Here is a 14108-nt window from a genome sequence, read left to right as displayed (position 1 = left end):
CGTTTAACTATTATACGTGATGGACGTTTTTTGAAGGGTAGTGAATGCAAGTGTTCCAAAACGCGACATTAATTTCTTGACGACCTAATAGTAAAATTTATTTTTTGGCATAATAGTCCTATTGTTCTTGTTTGTGCTGCGACTCTTTTTTATTTTAGTAAAGCTACATAATAAACTATCTGCAATGTGCCCACCGCAGGTTTCAAACCCAAATGTTAACGTTATAAGCCCACATTTATCGCTGAGTCACTGAAGGCATGTGTGATGAGACTGATAATAAAATATAACAGTTTCTCCAGAGCAATATAAAAGCTTTAAAGTTTGCTCAGACAAAGAAAATAAAACTGTTATCCTGAAAGACACTATATTGAGTTCCCCGGTGGGACAGCGGTAAGTCTACATACTTACAATGCTAAAATCTGAGTTTCGATTCCTTGCGGGGGACACACAGCTGATAGCCTAATGTGGCTTTGTTCTAAACAAACAAACACTATACCAAATATATATATATATTTTTTTAAAACACGACTCCTTCATTAACAAATTATGTTTCAGGAGTGATGAGACTCTGGTTTTGAATTTTGATCATCCGCTCAAGTGGTTGAATTATTGTGAAGGAATTCAAATCTTACATAACCGTTTTAAGGTTTGTTTGTCTCAAAAAGTACCTTCGAAATTTATCTTTTTGGTATTTCAAAGTTAAAGCGTTACTATGCTTAAGCGCAAAATATATCCCAGTTGAAAATGGTGCAAGTTGTTTCACGCCTCACTCGACCTTGGAATTTATGGATCAAGGCAACGCAATTAAAAAATACTCCACGTGCCTTCTACGTCTCGCTTAAATGTAACCTTTTATTCTGAGATAAAGAAAATATTATTGTGATTTTTGTATTTACTGATATTAAAACTTAAAGAAATTGTTTTATGTAATATTTAAACTCTTTGTTCAAAACGGTTTCATTCTATAAAATAATATTTGAATAAAGTTAGAGAACGACTTGAATAGGTAATGAAAGAAACGTTATTAAAAGTAAAATTTCTTTCATAACCCATTCAAGCCGTCTCCAAACTTTATTTTCGAAAAGTGGGTTACTCGTCATAACAAATGTTTGAGACATTTAACAGTCAAATACAGATGGAGTAAAAACATAACTCTCGCAAACTTCGCTTTTTAGGGAGTAAATATTCTGTCAAGAAATACTCACGTACTAAAGGTACCTGCAAACATTAAAAAAAAGTTCTATATTTAATTCATTTTAACAATTTAACGGATATCAAAATAAAAAGTATGACACTTCAGGTGCTGACTAAAATACAGATTCTTTTTTCATGAGTTCGTCTTTTATTTACAAGTATATCATAGATAATCTGTATTATTACAATCATAACTAAATGCCATACAAAGAGACTCAGAGAAATGTTTATCTATAAAAATTCTACTTTTAATGAACTTCAAGTTACCAATTTCTTGTCACGTGATTATTTTGCGTGAGTGTTACTATGTGACTATGTCTGACTTTGATTGACGTGGCGTGATCATCACACGAAGACTTTAAACCGTTTAGAATGGAATTCGGGATCATCTCAAAGGGATATGTTGCAATATGTTTTGACAAACGTACACTTTTTAATAGGTTTGCATTAATGTTTAAAAGTGCTAGCTTTGTACGGCAGTTTCTACCCAAAATGTGACTTATGAAATACATGTAATAATATTAAGGATTTTCTGTTACATTTGCATTTAAGATCGCACTGTATTTGCTTTGAAAATCACTAATGAGTTTCACATGTCGATCGGAATGCTTACATGTCTAGAAATGAAAGCTATATATATCACTTAATGAAGGTTGTCGTTGTATTACACTACTGATTCTGGATAATTATGATATTTTTAATGATCTAGATTTTTCTACTGGTACTGTCTTTGATAACAGTATACGCCTTTAATGAAAACAGGCACTGATATTTTGTAAACAGGTTCACGAGCCTAAGTTCTTATTTGTTGCTTATTTTACTTTAGTAATTAACAATTTCTTCTTTTATACTTAGATTTGTGTCTGAAGAACTCATCTTACTAAAAGTTTGATAGGTCGAAACCTTAAAGACTGAAGATACTCAACTGATTAATCAATGCTGTGTTTTAATTTTTTTTTTCGATATAGTGTTTGTTTGTTTAAAGCAAAGCCACATTGTGCTATCTGCTGTGTTCACCGCAAGGAATTGAAATTCAGATTTTAGCATTGTAAGTTCGTAGACTTACCACTGTCCCACCGAGGAACTCGATACAGTGTTTTAAAGTTTAAAACTATGGCCCAAAACTCAACCCACTAGGCTTAACGTATCTAGCAAGTCGTGTTACTCATTTATTTCATTGAATTTTATTATTTCAGTGGTCTCTAAAAATTGTGTTGGTCAAGGAAACCCTTAAAACTGTTTGTCACTTATAAAGCTTATCATTTGTAACGGAAAATTGAAATCTAATACGTGTTCCGAATAACTGACAACCAAACACGTGTATTGAATGATCAAAAGCCCAAAATTTACATTGAGCAATTTAAAACTCAACTCTTATTTTGAATAAGTAAACACTTAGTACTTGTTTGGATCAGCTAAACACTCAACACTTGTAATTTACTTACAAAAATAACTTGATACAAACAAATTCTAACATTCGTGCGTTTAGCATTTCAAAATTCAATAGCTCTTTTTGTTTTTAACGAAAAATTGAAAAATGAACATGGATGTTTGTTTCTGTACTGCTGTAGTCAGTTTTGTTTAATAAGGTATAGAGAACAATATGCATACTTACTTCAGTCTGTACCAAGTTAGACCGATATTCGCGCATCTCCAGCACTGTCCAGAATACGTCGACGTAATCATGTACCCGGATGTGTTGCATCAGACGATCCAAAGCTAGGAATGTTCCTGTCCGTCCTACACCGGCACTAGACATCAGTGTATTAAGTATGTGTTAAACACATGATGACAGTATGAAATATATTTAATATGTGATTTTCGTTTACGATTAATTGTCTAACCAGCATCTCTTTTATATATATCCATCTATATACTCATTATTTTTGCCTTTTTTTGAAGATTAATATGAAATTATGTGCTATGTATTCAAGATAATTAAAGTATAGATAAACACGTGCCTACTAATTTATATCATACTGTAACTTAGATTGTAAAAAAAAGTAAAATCATAAAGTTAAGTTATTTGTTTGTTTTCTAAACGTATTTTTTATCCTTGCAGAACAATTTAGCTTGAGTGCTTCCCATTCATAAGTTGCAATTTTAGGCCAATAATATTTACATCAGTTTCTGTATTCACAACTATACACTACGTTAAACAATGTTCATACTGTTTCTGTGTTACAACTGTAGAGTATATTAAACTATTTGTAATTTTATCCATATTCATAATTAAGCACTATATTATGTTTCTAGCCTTTTGCTAATTCACAATTTAACGTAGATTACAATGTCTATCACTTTTTGTAACTACAAATAATTATTACTGAAGACTGCCCCTAACTAAACAATAGTTCAGAATGTCTACTGAATAACTATCACTTTTACAATATTCCCACACGTGGCTCGTATCGAGTACAATATATACCTGCAGTGTACTACCAAAGGCCCATGATTTATGCGAGGGATATGATCTCGGACAGCTCGAACGAAATTGATCATGACTTCTGTGTTTTCGGGACATCCAAAGTCTGGCCATCTTGTAAAGTGCATCTGTTTCACTATTCTATGACGATTACCCTAAATTTGTTCATCAGCACATTATTATATTTTACAAATTCAATTTATACACACAATTAAAAATATATTTTAATGACGATATTTATAACTTAACATTGTTTTTAAATAAACCCTTCATTTATAGATCAGTTTTACACTCTGACAGTCGTAATTTTATGTTAAACACAAACATTTTTTTATGATAGTTACACTTTAAATCAAACATTTTTGATTAAAAATATGCTTATAGCACTAAATGAAACAATTATTTGTTTACTTTTTATTTCTTTTATTTTTACACATAAATTTTCAATTTTAGATGTAGTTTGCTTTGAAGAACAATGCGATTAATTCAGAATTTAATTTGCAAAGAATTTGTAGTGACTTAAGAATTTAGGTAACAGTCAAATCTAGATTATGACGAACAAGTTATGCAAGAGTAATTTTTTTTCCATAATTATTTTCGATTCGAAACTTCTGCTTTGGAAAACAGTTTATTAATTCTCTGAGATAATAAAAAATCCTTGTTTTGAAACAGAAATCGCAACGATAGAAAGGATTTAGTAATTCTTAAATAATAAAGCGTTTTTTTTTCTAATATAACTGCTCTTATTTATTGACTTACTTGCTTATAAACCAGAAACATATTTATGTTATTATCAACAGAAACGTTCACAATGAAAGAACGAATGTCAATAAATCGATATCACAATGTAAAACCGAACGTTAATAAACCACTATACATTTAAATCTTTTAGGTGACTGTTATAACGTTAACCTTACAAGAAGTTGCAGTAAATTGAGCACATTTTCATCTATGTTACACTACAGGGTGTCCCAAAAATTCCAGACTCACATTAATGATTAAACTGTTTACCCAAAGATCGAATTATGTTAAATATATGTATATGTTAAATTCAACATATACACATATGTCTTATAATTTATGCTGCACACTTTATTTTTTAATTTAATAATAATTCAATTATTTCAATTTGAATTTCAGATATTTTCTTTGAATATATAATATCTTGTGAAAGGGAATTAAAGATATATGGTATCCGGCAACTTTTCATTTTGTTTTGTGTAATTATTGTTAAATAGCGGTATTTTTATTTATGGCCAAGCTATGGCTATTTGCCGCTATCCCTAAGTTTGAACTGCTGACCAAAAGAATGGTTTGTTTCGAATTTCGCGCAAAGCTATACAGACAGCTATCTGCGCACAGCCGTCCTTAGTTTTAAACTGATAGACTATTGTGAAGGCTAATCAACAGCACTGACCAACAAGTCTTGCTACTCTTGTCTGATCGAATAGTGGGGTTTGACCATCACTCTTACGATGCATCTATTGCTTTAAAGTGCGGAGCGTGGCTTTTTGCAGCAACGAAACGCGAACAGTAAATCCTTGGTTTAACAATCCAGGCACGCTAACTACTAACCACACCCGTTCTATGGTGGCAAGGTAAGACAAGACTTAGTGGTTGTTGTTGTTTGAATTTCGCGCGAAGCTACATGAGGGCTATCTGCGCTAGACTTAGTTTGTTACGTATTACAATTTCGAATGGTCTGAAATTGAGTTAAATGATACTTTAAATTTAGTAGTTAGATTGTACTTTGGATTTAGCAGTTGAGTAAAAGCCGATATATAGTCGGTTTATGATATTTGTCAACAAGATTGATACGTAGTTTTCTTTTTTAACACAAATATGTTTTAATATATAAACAACAATACAATTTACAATAACAGTTATTACACACAATGATTATATACAAAAATTTTACAAACTTATAAGTAATATAAAGACTTCTTTCTAATCTGAAACCTCCTTGATGAGCGAATTAATTACGAATTATTCATTTAATAGGGAGCTACACAGACCTGTAGCTCTCGCTGATCACACGCCGATATATTTCCTACCGGTGACGTTAAGTAATGTTTTCGTAAAAATACTAATGTCCGATGAGAATCCACTGAAGTTAAATAATTTGTAATGTTCGAACTTTGTAAATGTTCCTGGTCAGATATCTGAAGTTTTCCGATTGATAAACGTTATAACAATCACAGCTATAACTTACGAAGCTTATAGCGCACTAATTACAGCAAACTAATAATAGATAATCTTTTTTTGGCGCGTCGCGTTGGTTATATTTATAGGTGTGTGGAGAGTTTCTAGAAAATTCAGATTACGTAACAATGCAAAGCTACATTAAGCGTTTACGTACATACAAATATTTTTTATTCTTACACTCGAGAATCTTCTACAACTTTGGAGAATAGGCGCGAGTTTCGCAATACATATTTGATACTATAAGCTATGCATGTTTCTAAATATAAACTTAATCTAAACAAACGTTGATATTAAAATAAATATATAATAATAAATCCGTCACAGTACACAAACTAGTAAGGTGATACTAGTTGAATGATACTTTAACGGAAAATAGAGATCGTTGGTTATTCGTAGAATTTCTATAAGAAGTATCCAAAACAAAATAATTGCTGCAATAAAAAGTACACAAACTAGTAAAGTGATACTGGTTGGATAGATTTTAAAACGATTTTCAATCCCTACTTTGATTGGCAAATTTAGATTGCTTTATTCAACTATAGGAATCACAATATAAGTGGACTAACATAATTCGCAGCTGATGAGCACCAGAATATATAATATACAATCCGCCAAAAGTGATATAGAATAATGTAAAGTTTCTTTTTTTTTTTTAGATCTAGGAAACTGGCTAGATGAAACTAGATGAATATTTTCTGATACAACAAATGTGTCTCCTTTTTTAGAAATTGACAATATTGGTAACTAAATATCAAACGGTACGCACATGGTACAATGTATTTTGATTATTTCATCATAAAGGGAATGTAATAAAGTTTAATTGTCGATGTTTGTCAGTTAAATAAAGGTAATTTTAATTGTAACTGAACTGTCATTCGGTCGAATATTTCACTTAATGGTTTTTCAAGGGATTTGTTTAGAACAACTTGGTGTTCACTGAGTTCGAAACCTGCATGATCTCGGATTTTACTTCAAAGTAATTTTATAAAACATACAAATCCTCGTTTTGATGCTAGTATTAAGCGCATAAAAACTTTATTTCATAATCAAACTCCCCACCGTCCATACCAAATTAACCTTTAAAACAACTCCAATTTGTTATCTTGAATTTATGCATAATAAGTAGGATAGTAGTTTTCAATTACACATTTAAATCCAGGAGCACTTTAGTTTTTAAAGATATTTAAGTTGTTATTCAATTCAGACAGAAACAACGCTAACAAAAAGATCATTATTTCAGTCATCATAAATAACGAGAACTGTTTCAGTCATTACAACTGTCTCAAGTGCTTGTTAGCCAAGCACTCCTACGTCGCTGTGAAGCTAGGACGTTCAGTAGTACAAAGTATCTAATTACTTCGAAATGGTTTGTTTTTTTCGGAAATATTTTTAGAGCACACTCCACTCTCGAATTTTTGCACGCCCTCTCTCTTGTTGTTTAACGGCATCTTGTTATATCTTAACCATTACAGTGAAATAATATTACGTCCATTATAAATTGAAGACGAAATATAAGGCATGATTAGTATGCATAAAATATTTTATGGAAGTAATATTTTTGTAACCTTTAAGTGATAAATATACAACTAGGGTGTTGTTGTTGTGGCAGTCGTGCAAAGTATTTTAACATACTTATCGCATTGTGTGCAACACCAGGGGGCGTATTTCTATACATGTTCAATGTACACTTCTTTCTTAACCACATCATTCAGCCGAAGAATGATGTTAAAAATAGTCGATTGCAATATGTCCTGAGGAAAGAAAGCGTGAGATGGCGTTAATCAGAGTGAGGAATGATTGAATATCGTCCAGGTAAACACGAATCTTGACGTGACATCATGACCAGTAATCTTAGAGGTTGAGATTTGTTTCCTGTTGTGGAGTCATACTAACAGTTCTTGAAGTAGCACCTAAGTGATTTCAGTCTGCTTCAGCATTTCTTTTTATTTGATTAATTGTGCAACTTATAGTTACAATTACGCATCCGAAGGCAAGATTTTATAATTTATTTTTATCTGTTAACATTTTCTCCCATGTGCTGATAATCATGTACCTCAATTGTAACCTTTTCGTTGTAACGTTTCAAAGCCATGACAATGCAAAGGGATCAATTTTATGGCCACCCCATATATCAGCGAACCCAATAATTTCTACTACATTTCTACAACAGGGAATTGCTTTATACTACAGTGATGATTTAATGAACTACTAGAAACGGTGCATTTATAAATTAGCGGACCATTTCATATCTGTAGTGGTGTTTTAACGTATCGATAGAAACGCTAGATTTAAACACCATTAAATAACCTTACATTAGTTGTGGTACCACTTAATCACTTCCCTAGTTATCCCGAGTATACTCGGGCCAAGAGGTCTTGTAAATAATTATTATACCTTGGTCGGAATGTTTGTGCCCAGAACGTTTTTCCCCCCAAGTACACTTGTTGTCAGACTGAAATTTTATAGTAATCCCATATTTTGCTGCGAGATGACAGGACAAACAGGTATTTTTATCTCTGACTGTGATGTACCACTATGTGTCACACCTTGCTTCCAAATCTACCATACTACAACAAACATCTTGTTGAATATGTTATAGACTTTGTAGGTTTTTCTGACAGGTTGTATAATAGATTTTCTGCAGGTATAAGGTTTTTCATACAAATAAAACTAGATATAGTGTAACAAAATAACATATCTAGGTATATTTGCATGAAATAACCTAGATGTATTATTTTCTTTTCATTTTTCTTATATTTCATAAGATATCTCACGTACACAATAAAAGCTTTATAACACTTGTGTTGTTGTTTTTCCTGTAACACAATTGGTACCAAACTGTTACAAAATATTTTGTATTTCACTTCGCACACTTTCAAAAACTGAAATAAAAATATGATATTTTTTGTAACACACTTAAGAAACAAAAAGGGTAAGGGAAAGAAAGGGTTAACTCGCTAAAATCTTTATCTGCATCTGATATAATTAATGTATCTCATGAAAGCAATATATTATTATTTCGTCAGTGAACATACTGAAAACTCCATATGCAATCTCTAGTAAAATAACGCAAAAACAAAAATAATAAAATACATAAATAAAGGTATCGTGTATACTTCGAATGGTTAACTGGAACTTTGAAAATTTATACAAAGTGAAGTAAAGAAACAAAGTTTTTTTAATTTACAAAAATATACTGTCTTGAGATGATCTGTCGTTAAAAAGACTTTTGTTTGTTAAAGCTTTTTGGTTTTGGACCAAACATCTTTTGTAAATTTAATAAATTGCTTTGAATTTTTTTAAAGTTTCCTTAAATCATTGCGCTGTTCGGATTGATAATAATCAGTTTAATAACAGAAGGATAGAAGAACATGTCGTTCATAAATTAATCAATTTCTGTAAGCCATATATTCCCCAAAGAATTGATTATTTTATTGACAAATACATATTATGTTTACCTGCAGGTAAAGACGGTCATCAAGCGAGCTTATATATTAATATTATAAAATATTAGACTGATTAAGTTCCCAAAGGTATGATACTTTAGTTAAAGACATAAAATTTTGTGGCCAAAGTGTTTGGATTAATATAGAAAATTTATCAATATTTTCTGTTTTATAAGACTAAAAAAATAAATAAATAATGTCGAAGATTTTAGATTCGATACCCATTACTCACGTTTTCATGTGTTCGATAATTCCTTTCTACTGTGTTTTTTTTCCACACTAGATGTTATTGAATATACCAATTTTTGTTTTTTCGTATAATAACTTATGATAGATAATAAACCAGTTAAAGAAATATAAGACCGACTACCATTATAACTGTTTAAAATGTTATCAATGAGTTTAGCGGTAAATCTGCAGGCTTACGACGCTAAATAATGGGTTTCGATAGCCGTGGTGGACAGAACCCAGATAGCCAACGGAATAGTTTAGTGCATAACAACAAATAAACCAATTATTTTCGCAAAAAGTATTATATATATATATATATATAATCTTCTCATCTAGAAATATTCACCACAAAGGTTGATTTAATTTAAAAACATGTTATTTTACTCGTTTGGTACTTGCAACAATAAATATAACACAGATGCGAGACAAATATAAACCTTTCAATGATAGCTAATATTTCAACTGAAAAAGCTGTCTATATGCAAAAATATTACTTTGAAATTCATCCTTTGTACTGATAGTATACAAGATGTTAAGGAGTAATGTACTCGATTTTAATACGTCATGAAAACATATGGACTATTTAACGTGCACAACCTATGATGGCCAGTTGGTCGACGCTTATATTCAGTTTATAAACGCACTTACTACACATCAGCATCTTTTCCAACTTGATTTGTTTGTTTGTAGTTAAGCACAAAGCTACACAATGGGCTATCTGTGCTCTGCTCCCCACAGGTATCGAAACACGGTTTCTAGCGTTGTAAATCTGCATTGGGGGACATCATTTTAGAAGAAATCAATACGAACCTATATATGCTGTTTCCAATTTGGTGGTTAGGGCGCTCGACTCGCAATCTGTGGGTCGCATGCTCAAACCTCGTCAACTAAAATACTCGCCCCTTTAGCCTAAGGGGCATTAAAATGTCCGCAGACATGCGCCGTACCACTGGGGGAATACGCTTCGAACACGCTACACTACACAGTGATGCAATGTCTTCTGACAAATCGTGATCTCTTTTTGATCGCATGATTTGAGATAACACAAGAGTGTAGGCTATTAATACAAGCACTACACTCCTGCGTGATCTCAAGTCAAGCTTATATTAATAGCCTACACTCCTGTGTGATCTCAAGACATGCTTGTATTGATAACCTACACTCCAGTGTGATCTCAAGTTATGCTTGTATTAATAGCCTACACTCCTGTGTGATCTCAAGTCATGCTTGCGTTAATAGCCTACACTCCTGCGTGATCTCAAGTCATGCTTGTATTAATAGGCTACACTCCTGTGTGATCTCAAGTCAAGTATTAATACAAGCATGAATTGAGAATCACACAGGAGTGTAGGTTATTAATACAAGCATGATTTGAGATCACATAGGAGTGTAGGCTGTTAATACAAGCATGACTTAAGATAACACAGGAGTGTAGGCTATTAATACAAGCATGACTTGAGATCACACTGGAATGTAAGCTATTAATACAAGCATGTCTTGAGATCACACAGGACTGTAGACTATTAATACAAGCATGACTTGACATCACACAGGAGTGTAGGCTAATAATACAATCATGACTTGAGATCACACAGGAGTGTAGAGTATTAATACAAGCATGAATTGAGAATCACACAGGAGTGTAGGCTACTAATACAAGCATGACTTAATATAACATAGGAGTGTAGGCTATTAATACAAGCATGACTTGAGATTACACAGGAGTGTAGGCTATTAATACAAACATGAATTGAGAATCACAAAGGAGTGTAGGCTACTAATACAAGCATGATTTAAGATAACACAGGAGTGTAGGCTATTAATACAAGCATGACTTGAGATCACACAGGAGTGTAGGCTATTAATACAAGCATGTCTTGATATCACACTGGAGTGTAGACTATTAATACAAGCATGACTTGAGATCACATAGGAGTGTAGGCTACTAATACAAGCATGACTTGACATCACACAGGAGTGTAGGTTATTAATATAAGCATGACTTGAGATCACATAGGAATGTAGGCTATTAATACAAGCATGACTTGAGATCACACAGGAGTGTAGGTTATTAATATAAGCATGACTTGAGATCACACAGGAATGTAGGCTATTAATACAAGCATGACTTGAAATCACACAGGAGTGTAGGCTATTAATACAAGCATGACTTGAGATCACACAGGAGTGTAGGCTATTAATACAAGCATGACTTGAGATCACACAGGAGTGTAGGCTATTAATACAAGCATGACTTGAGATCACACAGGAGTGTAGGCTATCAATACAAGCATGACTTGCAATAGTACCCTGCAAAGAGAAGTGCATGGTAGTTTAGTCCAGAGTGAGGATTTCTGAATTTATATCGCGACTTACTAACGGCTTCAAAGGTCCAAGATGAAGAGTATTATAATGTCTACTAAGTTAAGGAACAGTATGACGTTTTCTTAGGTTAAGAGCATCATTATGAGGTGTGACATATATACGATATTGAAACTGACCACACTGATAGCCATGAAACCAGACTGGGGACATAATTTCTGAACATGGTATGCATTTTGAAAGAATAAGTTTTATAGTTATTCTGTAGATAGATAAAGTTATATAATTATTTATAGAATATATATGAAGTTATATAATTATTTATAAAATATATATGAAGTTATATAATTATTTATAGAATATATATGAAGTTATATAATTATTTATAGAATATATATGAAGTTATATAATTATTTATAGAATATATATGAAGTTATATAAATATTTATAGAATAAATTAATTACTTACCAACTGTACATGAAATATTCGAATAACATACTCAGCTAAAATCGACTCCGAGGTCATCTGCACTTCAAGGTCGCCATACAGTTGAGTTTCTGTATCAGTTGGCCAGTACACCTCACATTTGGTCTGAAATTTAAAAAACATATTGGGGAAAAAACTAGCATGTCGATGAGCACTACCAACAAGTTCCGTATTTTAAAATAAAATTAAATTTTAGAGCATTTATACATAATTCTTCACATAACATTACAAAAAAAAATCCGAATTACAGATCAATATTTAATGTGTTAGAAAAGCGTCCAGACTTATTTGTTGGTATATCGCACATTAATATGACTTGGTCTATATACCTTACATTTAACGTGACTCTACAAAAACAAGTTAGAATTATCACCCCGTATACATCATATTTAGCACGACACTAGCAAAACAAATTATATTTATAATCCCGTTTACATCATATTTAGCACGACACTAGTAAAACAAATTAGATTTACCACTCCGCTTTGATTATATTTAGCACGACACTAGCAAAACAAATTAGATTTACCACTCCCCTTAGATTATATTTAGCACGAAACTAGCAAAACAAATTAGATTTACCACTCCGCTTAGATTATATTTAGCATGACACTAGCAAAACAACTTAAATTTATCACCCTGTATACATCATATTTAGCATGACACTAGCAAAACAAAGTAGATTTATCACCCCCCTATACACCATATTTAGCACGACACTGGCAAAACAAATTAAACTTATTGGTCGGCATACTTTGCTCGTATTGAAATGTTAGAAAAATAATATCACAAATATCTAAATCAGTATATGTAACATTTAAAGTAGTGGAAAAAACATCTGACTGACTCTGACTTGCAATAACTCATGTTTATTGAAACGCTAGAAAAACAAATCGACATTTGTAATTATAAAGACGTTTTAATGGCAAATACATTCTTAGCCAAAATATTGCATATTTTTTAACAAATAAGATCATTATTGTTAAGATGGAATACAAATACATTTAGCGCTGTCAAACTGAGAAATGCATGTTATATTAGACGTTTACATATGTAATTTGTATAATGAGACAGATTCTATGGCTAAACAACAATCTATTGATTATTATCAAAACCAGAAAAAAATTGTTTTGTGTAGAATCATACCTTCCCGCGTTCAACACACTGGGTAACCATAATAATTATCGTTACGTTCTGTTCCCAGACCATTCTCCAGAAATCATCTATAGTACCTGGTAGAGGGCCTTGGGTTGCGATGTATTCTCGAGGCGAGTAGAAACCCTATTGAGACAGTAAAAATTTTAAAAGGTGAAAAATAGTTAAGTAAATTCGTTTCTGCATAGAATGATAATATTGATTAAATGCAGCTTAAAATTAGAAGGGTAGAAGATTATACATTAATTAATTAATATTTATGGACTTGCTGAGAAATACACTGTTGTACTGCAATAATTGACCGATATTATTATTTAATTGTACTGACAAGCCGCAAAAGGCTTACAGGAATATAATTAGCGTTGATGTAATCCGAGCTGGGTTCGTCATCAATCGGAAGAAGTTTCACTCGAGAATGATCAACTGAAAAAAATAGAAGCGAAACGTTAGGATCTGTATACCTATGTGATTAATATGATTATAATATCCATCAAAAGTATAGTCGATACATTTAATATGCTTACAAGTCTTTATTTATTTCTTTTATCTGCAAATAACGTAGTGTACAAATGAAATCATTTCGTGGATTATTATTAAATATAGTTAAACGTCTAGAGCACTCGCTTGTTTGAAGTTAAGCACA

At 32.0% G+C, this 14108-nt stretch overlaps 1 protein-coding gene and 1 long non-coding RNA gene across 4 annotated transcripts in view; one reads left to right on the top strand and one right to left on the bottom strand.

The window, feature by feature from the left end:
• Positions 1 to 1192, top strand: part of LOC111084164 — a 12034-nt gene extending 10842 nt beyond the window's left edge. Inside the window, exon 3 of the long non-coding RNA XR_002609420.1 lies at positions 1180 to 1192. This is a non-coding gene — a long non-coding RNA (uncharacterized LOC111084164). The remainder of the gene's footprint in view (positions 1 to 1179) is intronic.
• Positions 1 to 14108, bottom strand: part of LOC106475792 (tyrosine-protein phosphatase 10D-like) — a 90613-nt gene that overhangs the window by 6005 nt on the left and 70500 nt on the right. For all 3 annotated transcript variants that reach the window (XM_022380936.1, XM_022380943.1, XM_013936472.2), the window contains 5 exons: positions 13812 to 13888; positions 13457 to 13591; positions 12293 to 12415; positions 3623 to 3774; positions 2810 to 2945 (listed from right to left, as the gene is read on the bottom strand). In XM_022380936.1, the coding sequence (XP_022236644.1) occupies positions 2810 to 2945; positions 3623 to 3774; positions 12293 to 12415; positions 13457 to 13591; positions 13812 to 13888 (623 nt within the window). The remainder of the gene's footprint in view (positions 1 to 2809; positions 2946 to 3622; positions 3775 to 12292; positions 12416 to 13456; positions 13592 to 13811; positions 13889 to 14108) is intronic.

Source organism: Limulus polyphemus, unplaced genomic scaffold (assembly GCF_000517525.1).
Source record: "Limulus polyphemus unplaced genomic scaffold, Limulus_polyphemus-2.1.2 Scaffold149, whole genome shotgun sequence".
NCBI lineage: Eukaryota > Metazoa > Arthropoda > Merostomata > Xiphosura > Limulidae > Limulus > Limulus polyphemus.
The sequence above is the reverse complement of the archived record's forward strand: the minus strand, read 5'-3'. Positions and strand labels throughout refer to the sequence as shown.